This window comes from Protopterus annectens, chromosome 3.part1, assembly GCF_019279795.1.
Source record: "Protopterus annectens isolate FY-2018-M chromosome 3.part1, PAN1.0, whole genome shotgun sequence".
Taxonomy (NCBI): domain Eukaryota; kingdom Metazoa; phylum Chordata; order Ceratodontiformes; family Protopteridae; genus Protopterus; species Protopterus annectens.
The window spans coordinates 1325552218-1325573159 of record NC_056732.1 but is presented as its reverse complement, the minus strand read 5'-3'; the positions used below and the strand labels follow the sequence as shown (position 1 = coordinate 1325573159).

The 20942-nt window shown below is 38.9% G+C and overlaps 1 protein-coding gene across 2 annotated transcripts in view; it reads right to left on the bottom strand.

Moving 5' to 3' along the window:
- Positions 1-20942, bottom strand: part of GNAL (G protein subunit alpha L) — a 2475953-nt gene that overhangs the window by 86329 nt on the left and 2368682 nt on the right. For both annotated transcript variants that reach the window (XM_044067360.1, XM_044067361.1), the window contains exon 10: positions 14179-14309. In XM_044067360.1, coding sequence (XP_043923295.1) covers positions 14179-14309 — 131 coding nt within the window. The remainder of the gene's footprint in view (positions 1-14178; positions 14310-20942) is intronic.

Below are 20942 nucleotides of genomic sequence, written 5' to 3'. Positions count from 1 at the left end.
ATGTTTGGATGTAGAATCTTCCCTCTGGCTTGGGTTAGGAGGTCTGCAGTTAACGGCAGAGGCCTGTAAGGCTCCTTTGTCAGACTGAGCAGCAAGGGGTACCAATGTTGCCTGTGTCAATAAGGATGACTTTTGGTCCTTCCTGCCTTATTTTGAGCAGTACCCTTGGACGTAAGGGCAGGGGGAATGCATAAATGGAGAGATTGGTCCATTGGAATGAAAGAACATCCACTTTCCAAGCTAGGGGATGGAACTCCCTTTTGCAGAATTTTTGCAGCTGATTGTTGTGTTGAGAGGCGAACAGGTCCACCTCTGGTGTCCCCCAGGCCTGGGTGATTTGGAGGAATGTCCCCTTTTGGAGTTTCAACTTGTGGGGTCTAAGTAGTTTCTGCTTAGATGGTCTGCTAGGGTGTTGTTTACTCCTGGGATATACTGGGCTTTCAGGTGTAGGTCCATGGATGAGGCTGTCTGCCAGATGGTCATGGCTAGTCAGCAGAGAGGGCAGGAGTGTGTCCTCCCATGCTTGTTGATGTACCACATGACTGTGGTATTGTCTGTTTTTATGAGGAGGACCCCTGGTTTTAGGTGGTCTTGGAAGGATGTGATAGCCTTGTGAAATGCCATCATTTCTTTTAGGCTGATGTACCAATGAAGGTGCCTGAGGTCCCAAAAGCCTTGGGTGTCTAAATGAGCGCCTCAAGCTAGGTCTGAGGCATCTGTGGTGATAGTCTGCCCTTGTGGTAGGTAGGTGAAGGGAAGACCCTTGTTCTGAGTGCACGCCTCTGCCCACCAAAGAAACTCATTCCTTATGCACAGAATGAGGGGGAGAGTGGTCTCCATAGATTGAGAGTGTTGGCACCAAAGGTTCTTTAGGTACCACTGGAGTTTTCTCATGTGCAGCCTGGCCAGGGGGATTATTAGAATGCAGGATGACATGTAACCCAATGCTTGCAGAATTTTCCTTGCTGTGAGTTTTTTCTGAGAGCTAACTGGGAAAAGTAGTTTGGCAGAAAGATTGGTTTTACTGGTGAGACAAAGGCTGTCTGGGAGGCTGTGTCCAGGAGTGCGCCCAAGAAGGTGATCTGCCTGGGGGGGGTTTAGGTTTGATTTTTTTCCTGTTGATAGTGAACCCTAGAGAGGTTAGGGTTGTTTGTACAAAGAGCAGGTCCTGTAGTAACTTCCCTTTGTTGTCTGCTTGTATTAGGCAGTCATCCAGATAAGGGTAAATCTAGATGTTTTTCTGTTTGCAGAAGGCAACCACTGGGGCCAGGCATTTTGTGAAGACCCTGGGAGCCATAGATAAGCCAAAGGGTACCGCAGAGAATTGAAAGTGTTGTGAACCTGCTCTGAAGTGTAGGTATTTTCTGCAAGACTCCCTTATGGGTATATGAAGGCAGGCATCTTTCAGGTCTAGAGTGGCTAGCCATGCATTTTTGCCCAGCACTGGTAAAAGTTTTTGAAGTGTTAGCATTTTGAATTTTGAGACCTCTAGGAAGGTGTTTAGAGTGGACAAGTCGAGGATGGGTCACCAACTGCCTTCTTTCCTTGGCACTAGGAACAGTCTGGAGTAAAATCCTTTTCCTTCCTGCGTCCCTTGGGCATGGAGTAAGTGCATTTATTTTAATGCTTCTGCCCACTGATTTGGAGGTAGATTTGTGTAACCAGATAAGGTTGGGACTTGTTGGAAGGTAAATTTGTAGCCCTGAAAACTGATTTGTAAACACCATTGGTCCTTTGCTACAGACAGCCAATTTTGTTTGTAAAGGGATAGCCTTCCTCCTAACCTTTGATGGCAGGTCGAGTGAGAGTCATTGCACGTTCTTAGAGTAGTGAGTGGATTTAGAACTCCCTGCTGTGGAAGTGGTGGAGGGCCACTGCTTAGTTCTTCGCTGGCCTTGGTTTTGTGGTCTAACTGGTCTATCCCTGCCAGATCTCCCTTGAACCTGTCTATTGGAGGCTGGGAAAGACCAGTGCTTAGAGGAAAAGTTTCTGCTGAATCTGGGAGGATGAACTTGGAGGAAGTCCTTTACTGTTTGCATAGATTTAGCTTTATCCTCCATCTTTTTGATGACCTCCTCTGCTTTTGATCCAAACAAGCGGTCTTTATCCATGGGGGCATCAAGTAGTCTAGATTTTACATGATCAGGCAGTGGCTGTTCTTTTAGCCATGCGTGCCTCCTAATGACTGAACTTGCCACAGCGGCCGTACTTGAGGCTTCTAGGGCACTGAATCCGCAGTGTAGGGAGTGTTTAGCTACTTGAGAAGTAGAGTGCAGAAGATCTACTAACTCCTTGGAAGAATTAGTGTCGGGTAAAGATGAATTTTTTTGTTTCATAAGTTCCAAGATGTGCTGTTGATATTTTAGCATATGAAACTGGCAGTTAAGAGCTCTAATAGCTAAAGTTGAGGAGGTGTCAATTTTCTTACCCCATCTGTCTAGAGCTCTTGAGTCCTTGTCAGAGGGAATTGGGTTTTTAGATGAGCTAGCCTTGGCCCCTTTGGGCCCCTGTGTGATGACCTCTGGATCTGCTGCAGGGTTTTTAAACAAAAATATATGTGAATCAGGCACCCTGTAGTACCTGTCAGGGTTTCTAGGAGCAGGGGCTAGGGCATCAGGGGTGAGGCTAGATTAATTGAAAACATCATCCACCACATCCAGAATAGGAGGGATGGCCAAGGGTCTGTGCTGAGGAAGGCCTAGAAATTCTCTTAGTCTTTTCTTAGACTGAGGATAATCTTGGGCTTCCCAGTGGAAATGCTCTGTGAGAGTGTGTAGGGTTTCCCCAAATGAAAGATCCTCGGGGGGGGGGGTGGATTTAGAAGGAATGGATCCCTCTGCATCAAAATCTTCAAAGGAGGTTAGAGGTTGTTGTTCTTCATCTGAATTAAGGTAGTCTGAAATTTCAGAATCCGATTCTGTGTGAACTTCAATGGAAGTATCCCTTTTTCTTTTAGAAGGAGTGGTATGACTACCTCTGATGAAAGTGATGAGGTCCTCTGCCATTTTCTGTGTCTGATGCAGTGGAGGAGGAGTAAGACGGCGATTACAGACTGGTTTCTTAGGAGTAGTCTTAGTTTTAGACCTTAATAAATCCATTTGCCATTGGGATGTGGTAGTCAAAGGTGAAGATTCAGTTTATGCCTTGAATCGTTGTGCGAAGAACCTCCTTGGAAGCCGGTGCCTGTGTAGTGGCTCCAGACCCAACCGAAGCAGAGGCAACCAAGGGATCGGATGATGAAGCATTCCTCGATGGCATACCAGACTCTGAAAGGGTCTCAGCAGAGGTCTGTGAAGGAAATAAATCGGGCATCAGGGGCTGCGAATGCACCTCACTGAATTCCTAATAACTGATGACTTGCTTCTGAGATGGGTTGTCAGAAGGCTTAAGGTGGTGGTCTGTCCCTTTCTTTATATTTTCATTTTTTGGGAATATCCACAGACTGCTGACCGATGGATGCCATTTCATAATGTGAGGAATTACTTCGGAAATGTCTGTCTACAAATTCAGCTCTACGGCAAATAGTCCTAGAACTGAAAAGTGCACAGAACCGACAACGGGAGATATCATGGTCTGGGCCTAGACAAGTAATGCACAAGGTATGGAAGTCCCGGTGTGGTATTTGTTTTCCACAGTTGAGACAATTATTGACTTTTTCGGATATCGGTTATTGCAAGAAAAAGGTCCCCAACAGGGTACTTAGCTTTAGCCACAGTGATCGACCAGCACACTTGCAAACTGCTTTTGCTTCGGGCTCCACGGCAAGAAAGACTGATGTAATGGCGCCAGCTGCTCTCCTGTATACCACTGACTACCTGATGTCAGTCCACAGGTGACAGCAGCCGGCACAGGGGAAAATCTTTACTCTGGTATTTGGGCCGACCGAGGACTATCCAGCAGGTATAACCCAATAGTGATGACTGCAACAGTGAAACACGAAGAACATCTGTTTTCAGATTACCTGGTTAAAGTCACCAGCTATGATATAGACACAGTCAGGGTTTTTGTTCTGCATTTCACTGATTGACTGATATAGTGTGGCCAGTACTTCATTTGTGTTTACACCTGAAGAAATATATACAGCTAAGATAGATGAGAATTCCCTTGGCAGGTAAAAAGGTCTACATTTTACCGTCATGAACTCTATATTCTCAGAGCAGTGGGTTGAGACTTTCTCACAGTTTGAGCACCAGTTGCTTGTGTAAATGCAAACTCCACCTCCCCTGGATTTGCCACTAGGGGCCTGGCTTTTGTCTGCTCTAAAAATTAATAGCCCATCCACATGAACAGTACTGTCATTGATACTAGGAATTAGCCAGGTTTCTGTAAAGATGAACAACAATCTCTTACCTCTGTACATATTTACGTCCGATCTTAGGTAGTCCATTTTGCTTTCCAGGGATCGAACGTTAGCAAGCAAGATAGATGGGTGTGCAGGTAATTAAGGGTTACCTTTCAGCCTGACATTGATACCAGCTCTAGTTCCTCATTTCCTAGATCTTTCGCAGCTCTTCCATTGTGTCTTCCTTTCTTAGGACTTGAGCTTAGGATTCTATTAAATTGTCAGAGTTAAAATTAGTGAGGCTACAGGAAGTTCTAAGTAAGTGCAGTTTGCCGTCATGGGTACTAAGTCTATTTACATATACAGGGAGGTGATTACTGAATGAATCAAAGAGGGTGCCACTGCAGAAATATTTAGTGGAATGAGACATAAATATCCATTCGAGCATTGAGCCACAGTTTTTGGGATAGTTGATGGGTAGTTTGTGGAAATAATCTAATATTCAAAATTAATGTCACCTAGGATTACCTTTTCATTACAAATTGTATGTAAGACCCAGTTCAGGATGTTTTCCAGGGTTGTAGCATTACTGCTATAATATACAGTTGTTTATGGTCACTTAGTTTAAGACAGGAGATGAAGAGTTTGGCATTATGGAATTTGGGAATAGGTTTATTATAGGAGAGGATTTCAAGATAGTCAGGGTAAAGTAAAGCTACTCCACCACCTTTTTGGGAGTTTTATCAGCCCTAAAGATATTATAACCAGGAAGTGAAATTTCAGAGTCAAGTATACAGGCTTTTAGCCATGTTTCAGTTATGGCAAGAATATCTGGTTTATTGTGGGAAATCCAGGCATGGAATACTGAAATTACTGAAATTTTATTACAGGAAATAAATTTAAGATATTTGGTTGAGTTTGACGTAGGCGGATTAGGTTTTGATGGTTTGGTGATGGTGAGGTCCATCTTTTGGAAGGATATGAGTAGGCTGAGTAGGAGGGGGTCCCGTCTGGCTTGGGATGAGGTTTGGAGGCTCTGGGCAGTCAGGAATGGAGGAGGACATGTGGTTGGGGTGAATATCCCCACAGTGTGTTAAGAGAGATAGAGAAAGATGTTAAGTTTTGTACATTTGTTTTGGTTTAACTTTAAGAGTTAATTTCATTTTAGTGTGGTAGGTGTGAGAGTTTAGTCATTTAAATTTGAAGTTAAGATTGGGTGAGTCGTATATATTTGAAGTTATTAATGGTGAAGTGGGGTGATTTGAATGGTTAGACATGAAGCAGATAGTAGGAGAAATGTGTGTAAGATTGAGTGAAATATGGTAAGTTGTAAGGCGATAAAACAGGAAGAGTAAGGATGCAGTAGTACTTAAGAGAAGCATGGTATGTAGGTTTGTAGAGAGAGATTGGTCAGTGAGACGGGAGCTAAAATGCAGGGGTAACAAATATAGGAGGGGTAGCAATTGACAGATGAGTGGGGTGGATGGTATGCTGCTACGGCAGACTGTGTTAGAAATATAGTTTGATGTACTTGGTATGCTCTATCCTCCCCTTTCTACTTGTAATATTGGCAATTCCTGGCCTCCTTTTCCTGCCTGTGCTGTTTAGTTTCAGTTTTTAATTCAATGTATCAGGTTTGTCAAATTATTGCCTTTTTACCTGCAAGATAGTTATGGAAATACATCTTTTATGCTTTGTATGCCTTCACCTTCTCTGAACTCTGAATTAAAGTGGATGGATTCCTATAAAATGACTGTCTTGGTGAGTTAAACTGTCTAGATTTGTTCTTTTCTATGAATGGACACCACATACTCTGTACAGACTGGGTCTCAAAAAGTATGTGTTGCATGCACAACAATCGGAGACAGAAAAGATGGAGTAAGTTGTGATCACTGAGGTCAGTTAGTAAATATAAGGGTGGAAATAAAGCTGACATGCTTAAATGCAGACTGATGGTTCTGGAGTTGTGTGTGTACTATTGTGCCTAGGATTTGTCTACATGTATGTGTTTGCCTTTAAGAGAGGTGGGACATAGGTGGAGTTCTGGGTGGAGAATAGGCCCTATAGATGTAATGCCATGAGGGGTGGATGGGGAATTGGGAGTGGAAGAGGAGCATAGCAGGAAAAAGCTCCCATCACCTGCAGGAGGAGTCTTCATCTGTTATGTTTTCAGTGGAACAATGTTATGTAATATAAACAGTAGCCTAACACATGTTTTGGAAGCTCAAGGGTTATGCTACTCCATCAGCCTACAGTTATAGTAGAAGCTATTTTGAAAGAGTAAATTACTGCAAAACACTATGAATCTACAGGTATGTTATTTTCAGACAGCTGCAGCTTCACATTAAACAAGCTGAGTGCATGGAAGTTTGCAAAGAGGAAAGGATTAAACAAATTTTTGGTTAATCTTTTGCTCTGACCTTTTCAGATAATTCTGGTAACATTAAAAATAGTTCTGAATAATAATTAACATAGGCACCTAACAGAACAGATTCATGCAGATCATATACCTATTGCAGGTACGTCAGCAGTGGGCCATATCTCAAAATATCACATTTTACTAAGACTTTTGGGATAAGAGAACATTACATCCGTAGTTCTGCAGGTGTAAGATATGGAAAAGTCATGGTTAATAAGGAGTTCACCACTGACAATCACAACAAGGCAGCTGCGCCATAAAGTAGCCAACAGAGAGTTTAGGTAATGGGTGGTAAGCTCTAGGGCCAAGAACTAGTCACTGCATAATAGTAATCCAGGCAGTGTAGACTGCATTGTCTTCCCTCAGTCAAAATTCTCTTGATTAGGTTTGCTTCTATTTTAGTTTCCACTGATAAGTCACTCTTGCTTGGCATGCCTCAGATCCCCAGAGCTCTGTGATATATTTTAGGATCCAAATAGCTAAAGTTGTAATTCCTTTTAAATACTCAATAATGTTACTTGTCTGATGACATCTGCTTCTCAGATGAAAAAGATAATGCTGATGGACATTTTAATGTGAATTGCATTCTTCTGTCTTAAAGACAACAACAAAAAAATGTTTCTGGGCACTCGATCGCATTTGTTAATTTAGTTTACATACACACACACACACACGCACACACACACACACACACACACACACACACACACACACACACACACACGCACACACACACACACACACACACATGTAAATACATAAAAGCACAGGGCACTAGGCTTAGCATCGCTACATTAGTGACTGACACTCAGATCATTGATCACCAATGTGCAGTGCTGGGGTTTTCTTAGTGAAGATCATCAATGGGCTTTCTTAGGGATTATTCTTCCTGAGATATTATGATCTTGGAGTTGGTAAATACAAGTAGAAGAGGATGTGGGATGCACAACCCCCCCCCCCCCCCATGAGGAATGCAGTATTTTTATTGTATTTTCTTTTATCTCAGCTGTGGCTAGCAGGTGAATAATTCTGACATTTTGCAATCAATATTTTGTGACAGTCTCAAAGCCATCATTCATTAGAGAGTTATGTTCATATGTGTGTGTGTGTGTGTGTGTGTGTGTGTGTGTGTGTGTGTGTGTGTGTGTGTGTGTGTGTGTGTGTGTGTGTGTGTCCTTATCCTGGTTTTCATACTGGGTTGTAGTGGTTGAAGACTGAGTAGTAGGCTGAGGCAAGCTGACTAATCTGTTTGACTTAGGTATCTGTTTAGAGAGGGAGGCCTCACTATGCAATTGGGCAACTGCAACCTCAGTTCAGATTCCTGAAGTTTGTTCCATAACAGCCAAAGAAGATAAAATCCCTCAGCAACCAATGCTCAGACATCAGAAGCTGAAGCTTGCAGTACAGATTGCTTTGGGGAAAATAAAACTGAGTGGCCTTCTGCTATAGCAGCCTCCATAAGGGTGAAGCCAGAGGGCTCGGACGTAGTAGTCTTTGAATCAGGGAGGCTGAATAAGTGCCTCACGTAAGTTATTGGCCAACTTGAATGCAGATGTGGAAAAGTTGACATCATCCACTGAATCCTTTTCCTTCAAATTTTGTCTTTGCATTTTTAGGGCAAAGTAGTGGCTGAATGCGATGAATGAGAAGAAGCAGAAGGAACAGGTCTAAGGACTCCATGTGGACTGCAAGGACTTCCACCTTATGCTTCAGGGTCTTAGCTCAAAACCTAGCACAAACCTGACAACTAGCAATGTCATCCTGAGGTCCAAAACAAACGAGATACGAGGAATTAAAGCCTTTATGTGGGACTTGTTTCCCACACTTCAAGCAGTTATTGACCTTTTTTATACAGTAATCAGAAGAACATTTTCTCTAATGATGTACTTATCTGAAAGGAGGTTGTGAAAACCTATAGACTGTGAACATTTAATGAAATATAGCTGTGCATTTGACTGCACAGGTGGGTGCCAACAGCTGCCCCTCTTATACCCTTTCAGACATTTGTCAGCTACGGATGATGCAAACACTATGGAAATCAGGCTGGTCATGAACTTCTGCATGGCAAGAAGACCCAAGAATCAGTACTTAAACAATGGCTAAGAATCATATTACTGAGGTCTCTTAGACTGGTTTAGGTGCTTAGCAAAATATGTGGTAAAGGGGGCATTATACTCAATGATGGGCCTAATGAAGAAGGAAGAAAGGAGGATTATAACTTCTTTGGATGTTGAGATACCACAAAGGATAAGTTGTGCTAAGCTGAATGATTTTCTAAGCACCACAGAAACATGGTGGCATAGAAGAGTCTGTTAACAACATAGGTACCCACACCCCTGATGACTATGTCAGACTTGGGAAATTACCTAAATGGGAAGGGGTAGTGATGCTAGATTTGTCAGAAAAAAGTGGGCTACATTTTTTTGTCATTGAGGGTAAGCCCATGATTAACACCAAAAATTTGTTTGAGCTAACTCTTGCTGAAGAATTTGAAGATCAGAACAGGATAATTCACATTTTGCAGTCACCATTATCTTGTATCATCCTGTGACAGGCAGCATAATGTTCATGGGTTCATAGGTTAGTACTAGGCTAACTGCCCTTGCGAGCCATTTTAAGCCTAGCCAATTATCCCTTGTGAGACTCAAACCCTGCACCCAACCATTAGGCTACCCTCCCAAGTTGTGGGATAATGTAAAATGCTGATTTGTTTACTTTTCATGTGGAGACAAGTGTTACTGTACATTTGCTGCAAATAACCTCAAGCAGCTTTTGCTGGCAATTTATTTCTTGGTCCACTAAAATAATTACACTGATGTTTTTAACCATACTGCAGCATCACTGATGCCCATCAAGCAGAAACACTAATGATGGCTTGGTAGCTAATACAATGTTAACAGTTTGATATTCTGAGACTCACTGCTGTGAGTCCTGCAACGGCAACATCAAATAACCAAAAATGGTAGGTTTACATAAACCAGGTCCATAACTGTTGTTTCTTAGACTATTCCTCTCCAAGGTATGGCAGTCTCAGAGTTGGTATACATAAGTTTGGGAGTGTTGTAGCTTGTTCCTCCAAACTGGGGGGGGGGGGGGGTACAAAGTGTCTTGAACCCTGCAAAAAAAAAAGACAAACAGCAATGTTCTCTGTTCTGTTGTACTTTTTGACTTTCTTTTGTAACTCCGCGGCTTACACTTATTAGTTTTGAAATTACACCAGAGAGCTAAAATACAGCAGGAAGGCCTGAAGGGAACTAAGGAAAGTGAGGTAAAAACTGTTAGGTGACTGAATGTCTCTCCACTCTGCATTAATGTAAGAAAACTGTATAACAACAATGTTAGCAAAAGCTGTGGGTTATACAGGAACACCATCATATCCACTGTGCTTTAATCATGAGGCAAAGTGTTCATGAACACATACATGGCAGCCGTGAGTAGAAATGCCTGCATAATGAATACCTTTGTTACAAGCCAGTATTATTATATAATGGGAAATTATAGTCCTTTAATATTTATGGCTAATTCCTAGAAAGGCACTAAAGTGCTACAGATGTCAGATGTGCTATGAAGTAATCTGAACTGCTACTGTCCACACGTCTAGCAGTTAAATAGTACTTTTGCTATAAGTAATAATTGGCAGATTAAGTTGCTTTTCTGTTGTAGCTGGTGACAGCTGTACTCTCTGAAGCATTGTTATTTTATGGTTCTGTGCACATTGAGTTCAAATGCTGGCTGGGGATACTATCTCCTGTTTAGTTAAATTAGCTGCAGCATCAAATAATTTGCTAATATTCATAAAAGGAATTTAGGGTGGGATGAATTTTTTATGTACCCTGGATGACATTAGTTTCTGACTTTGAAAGCACTTTTAAAAAGAATATGTTGCTGCTCATGCTGTCATTTAGAAGGGAAATGAAAGTGCAAGTTGTTTGATTACTTTTCCTTATTAAGTGGTAGTGATTTTGTTTTAAAATGTGGCTACTTGAGTTCTACTTTGTGAGTAATGCAGTGATATAGCCACGAAGAAAACATGTTTGTACTATCATTTCTCAAGTGGCAAAGCCAGCCTCCCAGGTGGGGACAGGGATGTGGGGGTGGGGGTGTGTGCTTAGGCCTGCTTCAGTGGAGTCACATTCAGGTCTGGTCCACTATTCATTATTACTTTTATATGAGATCAGAGCAAATGCAGGATACTAGTAATTGAACATGTGCATTTGACTGTAAATCTTTAATGAAAATAATAATGTATTATGGTAAATCTTAATTACTTACAATGCGTCTGTCCGCATGTTTTTTTGTATTGTATCTACCAGTGGCTCAAGCAGATCTGGATCATTAGGCAGGGTAATGGATCATGGCCACCCCCCTACAGCAGCTCCCTCCACTCCCAGCAGCACCCCCCAGCCATATTAGTGTCCCATTACTTGGCTAATTCTCCCCAGTTACCATAAACACTGTTCAAACCCGTTAGTGTACATAATATTTTCTGTTTACTTCTACAGTGATTAGAGATATTTAAAACTTTTATTTCAAATTTTATAGCAAACACTGACAGCTATTTGCTAAACAAAACAATGCAGTCTTACAATGAAAACAGACTTAGCAAGAACAGTAAGCTTCTCTGCCCTTCAAATTCACATTCACTGAAATGGTATTGAAACCCACATTCAAAGAAAATGCATCTGGTTAGTGGTAGATTAAGTTTACCTTTGGGCTATTTTCAAACCATAGGCCACATGCACACATTTTCTGCACCATGCATACATGCATATGTTCTTTCATGCACCATCCTGATTGTATTAAATTATACTTCTTGTGTAATACAGCCTCACTTGTTACAGTGTGTTTTAAATATATAGGTTTCAGCATTTTTCCAGTAAGCAATGAAACAAAATATATGAACCATTAATGAAAAAAACTACCCCATTACAGAACATTTCAACCACAAAAGGCCACTCAAAAAATCTGTCATTACAATCCACCAATTTCAGTCAATATACACAATCTCTGCAGAACTAAAAGTCATCTGAATAACTCCACATTAAAGAGATATATAACTAATTAAGAGATTGCCACTGGCAAACAACATTACATTTCAGTGAAGAGGTTGCTGTTGGCAAACAACTTTACATTTTAGTGTTTCATGTACAAATTCAGTGTCAGCTGCCCTTGAAAAATAAACTGCCCGTGTTACATTAAAAACATTGTAAGCTGGTAATATTACAATGGGGAATGGCTTTTAAACTGGCAACAGGTTCACAGTTACTAGGCCTCTCATCCAAAGGAGGACAAACCCTAGGATTACAACAACCTCATCCTGCTTTAAAGAGGGCACTGCAATATCAGCACCTCATCTACATGGTGTGGGAGTAGAACCTACAGCTTTTTGAACCCAAGGCAAGAGAATACCATGTGTTGTGCATCTAATACTGCTTTTAAAATTTATAGCACAAACTCTGATGATGGCCATTTGCAAAAAAAAAGCAGTTAATCAATGAATACAGACGACATGAGCAACAATAAACTTCTCTTCCCTTGAAACTCAACACTCCTTGAAAATGTACAGAAAATCAACATTTCTTGAAAATGCACAGAAACTCAAATTTCTTTGAAAATACATAGAAACTCAAAAACTCAAAGTTCTTTGAAAATGCACTGAAACCCCACAGTCCCTGAAATGCACTTGATGATGCCACTTTGACAGTTGATGTAGAAGATTCAGCCTGTAGGCTACAGGGTTTGACCCTGAATGAGTTAACCAATCTGCCACCCCTAACTGCGGCATTTCTCACACACACACACACACACACACACACACACACACACACACACACACACACACACACACACCTTTGTATTTCATGAATGACCTGTTCTCCACGTTCGTCCAAAACAGCAAATCTGAAATCCATGCTCATCTCTTAAAAATCGCATTCTCTGTTCCAATGTTTAAACATGCATGCATTGTACTAAAGTTACATATACAGATGATACTAAGGATGCACTCTGTATACATCCTTAAAGAAGAAATGTTAAGTTTTGTGGCAGTCCTCCCAGCTAGTGGGATCCCCAAGTCTTAAACAAAAAAATAACACAATCGTTTTTAAAAAAGAACAGTTAACTACTAAGTGGCTTGCTGATGTGCCTGAAGGAAATAAGATCTTACATAACAAAGAGACAAATTACTTCTGCAAAAACAATTATAGAGTATCACAAGTCAAATAGGGGAGACTAGTACAGAGTATCGCCAGTCAAGCAGGAGTCTGTTCTAAGACTATGTCCATACAATATTGGCTGGAGTCAGTCCTCTGCCCTACCCTTTCTTTATTTATCAGCTCTGTATGGTAAAGTCATGGAGGAAAGAGAAAATGGTACAATACGTAGGTGATATGGTACTGTACCACAATGACGGCATAGAAATGTAGCTACAACAGCAGTTATTTTCACTGTAGAACTGACTTGGCAATAAATAGCTGTTAATGAATGTCACCATGAAAAAAGTTATGCTGTGTTGTAGAAAGCAATGGCTAGTGCTATCCCATTTAAACCTTGTCCACTCAAACCATGTAGGAAATTAGGTTATGTCTTCACATAACAACTCGTTACAGTTTGACAAGCAGCTTAATACTAAATAAATACCCATTATTAAGCAAGTAAACCCACTGGGCACACAGTCCCTTTTCATGGGAGACCTAGGAGCAATATCTGGTTAAGTGACTTACTCAGAGTCACACAATAGGCCAATAAGGGCTGAGGGAATAAAACCTTTTTCCATGGAAACTATAGCTCACAGCCTTAACCCTCTGTGCCAGCTGCTGAGTATGTGTTCCCGATAACCAAGACATTTAATAAGACAAGGAGAACTCCGACCAAGTAAGGTACAGCCTGCATTCTGACTACAAAAACCTTAAAGGACTGAAACACTTCCTCCTGATGCTGCTAATTCGGCCTCTATTTCTTGCTTGGTCTTCAGACAATTAGTAACCCTTATAACACAATATGGCTCATTTGGCTGCAAATGCTAAAATTGATGTACAACATTCTGTTTCTCTGTCTTCTATACATGCAAAAGAGGTGTGAATAAGTTTTACACTACTTATAGCACTGGCTTTTCAGCAAGTTGTATGTATTTTTAATTCTTCATTTTATCAGTTTACTCACTCTATGTTTAATATGGTGCTTAAGTGCTGAAAATTACTTATCAGATACTGTTGCTGTCAATGCCTGTTATTAAGCACTGTTTCAACATAAAAGCTTATAACAGCAGCACAGATATAGTTTAAATCCTGTTTTCTTTCATAATCAGTTCTGAACGCACATCATGTAAAAAAATGTTTCTTCAAAGCAGCTGAACTTGTATATGTATCGGTTTTGTTTTAGTGTTCCATCTGCTTTCACAGTGGATTGATATGTCAAATAATATATATATATATTTGAAAAGGAATGCATACTGCACAAAACAGTCTGTAAAACATACCATCGTCAGGTATTGTGTACCGGACATATTCAGGAAAGTAATCTTCAATTTTGGATTTTCCTGCCAAGACTTTTTCAGCCAACATATCTTGTTTGTTTAAGAACAAGATGACAGAAATTGTTCGCAACCACCTGCAAACATAAAGAATAACTTCAAGTTATCGGACTGTCACTGCAAAGTAGATTTTAGTTTTGTAACTCTGTATTGGCTACACAGTATACTTTTTCACAACTGCCATCTAATACTACAGGTCACATTGGTATGCTTGCTTAATGAATAAATAAGATAAATAAATGACAAAAATGCATATGTTAGGTGAGTATCTCCAAAATGTCGTGCAGTGAGAACACTAAACTCAACTGTCAGCGTGTACAGATAAAATGCATAAAAATGCTTCTTATTTTTTTTTCTATGAATACTGGATTCCAGTACAAGTTGGAGATTAAATCTCATCCTTGATATGTATACTGCCAGAAAATGTAAGTTTCCATTTCATTTCCATTTCCTTGATCTAATTAAATGTTGTACCTGGGCAATAGTCGGTTTGATATATACACATTACATTTCCCATTATGCAACATTAACACTACAATTTATTTATTCAATTATACAGATGGTGCAGTGGTGCAGCAGTATCATTGTCACCTCACAGCAAAAGGTTCTCCAGTTCGATTCTCATCTGGAGTGCCTTCTGTACGGAGTCTGCATGTCCTCCCTATGTTCATGCAGGTTTCCTCCCATGGTACAAAGACATGTGTCTACAGCATTTCTCCCAGGGCCTCTGCTGAAAACCGGCTTTGTTCCATGTCGGAATTTCCCAGTAAACAAATTTTAAATAAATAAATTATATTTATTGACTAGGAAAGTCCAACTGGACCGATTTCATTTTCAGTTGAGGCCCGGGGAGAAAAGCTCCATCACACTACATTTATACCAACAAGTGTATCTTCAGACAGTTCTCAGGAAAAACATTAGATTTCTCAGAAAAGAACAAACATAATTGCAAAACAGGTATATAGAGTGGAGTATTTACATCAATGTGTAAAAGTTTATATAGTTCTGGTAGTTCTAAAATCTTTACTAATCTAAAATCTAACATGAACAAAGACATTTTTTGTTTTATACATGTAATGTGAATTTTACACGCTTCAAACTGGTGACCTATTGAGGATAATTAAATTGTCAGCCATTAATGTTGTTAACTGGATGTATACCATTTTATATATTACATTTCTTCATATAGACATATATATATTTTTTATATAGACATGTTTTTACTTGTTTTTATATACATAAGTACACACCCGACTCAGGATAACTGAATAGGTCACCAGTTTGAAGCGAGTAAAATTCACATTACATGTATAAAACAAAAAATAATTGCCTTCACAGTGTCACACACTAAACTAATGCAACAACTAGCAACATTAGGATGCTCCACACATACCCTTACCTAGTTTAACAATTACCTAGAGAATAGACAACAATCTGTGAGATGGCAAAACAATCTATCAAGCTACCTGGTCAATAAAATAGGGGTACCCTAAGGATCCATTCTTGGACCTTTGCTTTTTAATGTATTTATAAATTAATCTTCACACAGTCTCCCTTCAGAGCTCACTCATCCAATATGCTGATGATTCTACCATCACATCCTCATCTAGCAAGTTCCAAAATCTTGAAACACACGAAGGAAGGGTGAAAACTTCAGACCCGAGTGCTGCTCTAAATTTACTTTATTAATGTTAAAAAGTTAAAGCACTTTCATCCTCTAATAACAGGACTTCATCAGAACAAATAGAAAAATAGGCCCTTTTATATATATCCACATCATGGCTGGTTCAGAATGATAAATTAAAACAATTAAAACAATTCATTTGTCAGTTAGGTGTTCTTAAAGCAAAAGGGAAAAAATACAAGAAACAAAAACAAGTAGTCCTTAAAATTTATACTCATAGACAACCAAAAATAAAATATAGTTATTTAAATTTCCAATATTCATCCAAGAAATAATAGACATTTAATAAATATATATAAAAATGCAGCACACAAGAGTATAAGCCTCAAAAGATTATTTGTACACAAAATCAGAAAATGTCTCCATTTCCAGTATGTTAAAGTTAAAAGCCTGTTATTTCCTAGAGTGATTCAATGGGGGGAATTATTTATTTATTTTTTACATAATCCTAGATAATTAACTTTTTATGAAATGCAAGTATTAACTCACTAGGCATCCATTTATTTATTAAATTATGTACTTGGTTTAATAGAATGAACCTTTTATGTGTATATGCATTTTTAGATTTACGATATAAATAATCTTATACTCTTGTGTGTTGCATTTTTGTATCAGTATGTTTAGGTGGTGGTGCTGCGGTAGCATTGTCGCCTCACAGTTAGATGTTGCCCGTTCAATTCTCAGTTAGAGCGTCTTCTGTGTGGCGACATGCGTGAACAGGTGTTCCTTCGTTGAAGGTTGTGCGTTAGGCCCAGCAAGCCAGCACGTAAAACTCTATTGCCAATCATTAGCGGACCGGAGTTCCGCTGTGGCGACCCCTAACCATGAAAAGCCGAAAGACACAAACAAACATGTTTAGGTAGGTCTTTATCTCTTGGTATGTGTTAATTTAATTTGATATATATATATATATATATACACATAGGGTCTGTATCACTTCATCGAAACGCCAGAAGTTCGAACACCATATGTTTGAACTTCTAACCTCGAAGTACAAAACCATCGAAGGCTTAGAAGAGCGATTTTTTTCTCAAGGAAAAAAATTGCTGTTCCAAGAAACCCACACACAACACAAGCACACCAAAAAAAAGCAATCCACACATACACTTAAAATCCTACATCTAACCCTACACTAAACTGTACATACCCTACTATTTATCCACTTACCTTAACCCAAACCCTAACGCTAAGGTCCGTCACTATTGCACACCCACCTCACCCGCACCCTAACTCAACTAAACTGCGCCCTAACCCTAACGCCCACACAATCTCACACTTACCTGAACCTGACCCGTAACTTTCCACCACAGTGCTGAAAATCGCGAATCTACAGAAACAGCCCACCGAATTCTTTCCCTGGGAAAGAATTCATGTTCTGCGGCTTCACGATAATCAGTTTTTGAACTTCACAGTTCGAACATATGGTGTTCGAACTGCTGAAGTTTTGACGAACTGATAGGAACCCTATATATATATATATATATATATATATATATATATATATATATATATATATATATATTCAATATTTATTTCTTGGATGAATATTGGAACTTTTAAATAACTATATTTTATTTTTGCTTGTTTATGAGTATAAATTTTAAGGACTACTTGTTTTTGTTTCTTCTATTTTTTCCCTTTTGCTTTACAAACACCTAACTGACAAATGAATTGTTTTAATTGTTTTAATTTATCATTCTGAACCAGCCATGATGTGGATATATATAAAAGGGCCTATTTCTCTATTTGTTCTGATGAAGTCCTGTTATTAGAGGACGAAAGTGCTTAACTTTTTAACATTAATAAAGTAAATTTAGAGTGGCATTTGGCTCTGAAGTCTTCATACTTCCTTTGTGTGTTTCAAGTTCTTGGTTTGTAAATTTGATTTTCCATAACCTTCTTAAAATAACACAAAACACATTCTCATCAATATAAACATGGCTAAATGAAGCACAATTACTTTTAAATCCCAAAAAAATTCAAGTTATTAGTCTTTTCATCAAAGCCAACTCCACAAGATTTTAAAATCTTCTCCCATAACACGACTGAAATAGAAGTAGTGAATACTGCAAAATTACTAGGCATCACCATAGATAATAAACAATGCTTTGAACAACATATACTTAATGAAATAAAAAAAACACACCTTAAATTAGCCAAACTTTATAGGCATAGGTTTTGTATACATATTCCCACGAGAACAAAACTAGCAAGTACTCTCTTACTCCCTTCCCTCCTCTATGGCTCCCCTATTTTTACAAACTTTCACACATCCCTAAGTAACAAATTACAATCATCCTATTATAAAATTGCTAAATTTTACCTTCAGTACACCCAACTAACTATTGCTCATAAACTAATACATTACCCAGAAAACTGCCCAACACTTTCAGATATTATACAAATCTACACCCCCTTGAGAAATTTAAGGTCTTCTAACAAACAAGTTCTATGTGTGTCCAAACACAAGAGATCAGGACAAAGTTTATATTCCTACGCCATGGCAAAATTATAGAATGACCTATCCCCCTCTATTGCACTACTTGATTCTATAAACAACTTCAAATATACCCTATAAATCGCTTTCTTGAAAAACCAAACCTGCTTTTGTGCCCAAACCCAAAGACCACTATAGATCTAGTCCTGGGGCCCTGTTGTTTCATCTTGCTTCTTCTGTTCCAAACTGTCTCCACCCAAACATGTTATCATTCATTAACTTTTCTGCATAGCTAATCTGCATCTCCTCTACTGTCTTTTCTATAACAATCTATGGTTTTAACTTCTAATCCTCTCTTCTATCAGAATGTGTAAGAATGGATTGATATAAACTGTTGTTCTTGTAGCACACAATTTGCTATTGAATTGTGGTATATCCAACACCGACATTTAACCCAATTGTATAAAATTCCTTAGTTTGCTTATTACTTCAAAATTGTAGAATTCAAAAATAATTTTTATGTCTTTAATACTGTAAATAGTAACTCTCTGTGTAATCTTTACTGTAATTTGGAGCTTTTCTCCTTGGACCTCCACTGAAAATGGGTTTCTAACCCACTGGACTTTCCCGGTTGACAAATGTCAATAAATGAATAAATAAAATGTCCTCAATGCAGAAAAAATGGGGAATTAGCTCACCTTTTCTATATCCTTGGCAGAAAACAGCAAACATTAAAGTCACAGGTAAATAATTTACTTTATAGGTTCATAGGTAGGTACTAGGCTATCTGCCCGAGGGCATTTATATTATTATTATTATGTTATTAAAACAGGTAAACAAATTCCTAATGACTCATCTTGGGCTTCACTGGAAGCTTCTATATAGTGAAAAGGAATAGATTTTAAGATAGCACATATACAAAGATCTTTATGACTTAGAACAAGAAGGAACCACTTATGCCTTGCTTAAATAATTTATGGTTGCAGACCATGTAGTCATGTTCACTTTTCAAGCTTTGCAGGTTGTATCTTACAGTAACTGGAAGGGAGATTACTTGAATATTTTGCTGTCACAAGAATGTAGATAGAAATTACTCCTCAAAAGCAGTAGTGGGCTATGTCTTTTTTTAAAATCTTACTTAAAATGTAGAATACTAAATTGTAATACTATAAAGTCATACTTTTACTGTAATTTTTCTTATATTTCTGTCTTAATAAAATTATTTAATCAGTATGTTTTTTGGTTTGGTAGAATAATCAACATATTTGACTAGTATTTAAGTATGTTTGTTTTACAGCTACAGTCAGTCTGCTGAAGGACCTTTTTAGTCTAAATGCTTGCTGCTATAAGTAGTTGCTATTGTTATTCAGACTAGATATCTGAATATACTTTTATTTTCTGTTATTAAAATACTCGGTCTTTATTTTCTGTGACTACTTCTGATTCCTCTGGGACCACAGAAGGTTTTTTTTTGGTTTCTGTTTTCAGTGGAGTTTCTTCTCAGCCTTGTAATGCAAGAACTGTGTTGTGTAATGTTTGTAGTTTAAAACCTGTATCCCTATTTCTCCAGAAAGCAGCAAGCTCAGACTACCCAGTAAATGCTGACATATGAGGGCTAGGTCTGCTGTTATAAGATCAAACTGTAATCCACAGAATTGCAACCATGTAAACTCAGTAATGGTAGAATATATACTTACTCTGAAATTGCTGTATCTCTGAGTACTTCTTCTTCTCTGAGATAAAGCAGTCTTGGGATTACTATATGTCAGCAGCAGGATGTGAGGGATATATGGATGCTTCACTGCCTAAAATGCTTTCATTGTGTAAGAGCAACTTATGCAGATCATTGTTACTTGTGTTTAATTGCAATTAAACTGTCCAAGTTTGGGGACTTGCAATAAACTCTCAATCTTCCAGAAAGTCACCCAGCACTAAGATCTCTCTTGTATGTGAATCAAACACATATAATATTAACTCCTGTCAGCTTGAGGTGTTATGCTTCAGCAAGTGTAATATGAGAGATCTGAACAAATGACTGTAAGCTGTATCAGATGCTAGGCGTGGCTATGGCTAGCATTTTTTTCTGATACTACAAAGCAGTATAATAACTATCAATTTATTGGTCCGGTCCTGTTCAGAGTACAAACCTGCTAGACCACATCTAAATTATTAAACTATTAGTGGAGGACAGAACTCTTTTGTTATAATTAGCATGTCACACTCACTCCATATGGATAAGATGCAACTTTTGGGCTGAAAACCAGCATCTTATATGGCAAATTCAATGCCAGCACATAAGTAGTGGAAGTGATGGTGATATCTGCAGGTCAGACCATTACAGCAGAGTCCTTAGAGCCTTTTTTAAGATGCAAAGGCCAAAACAACTATCATCATGGTAAAATGGTTTCTTTGCAGTCAGTATCTGCCTGCCACACTTCTCCTTGACCATCCACATACTGACAAAACAGAAGACATTTTTCTCCTTATTTAGGAGTACAAAGTCAGATGATAAAAGACAGTTTTGTTGTGGAGATACTAAAATGGCTACCTCCTAGAACTTACCAGTTCCCCTAGTCCTCCCATCTCACT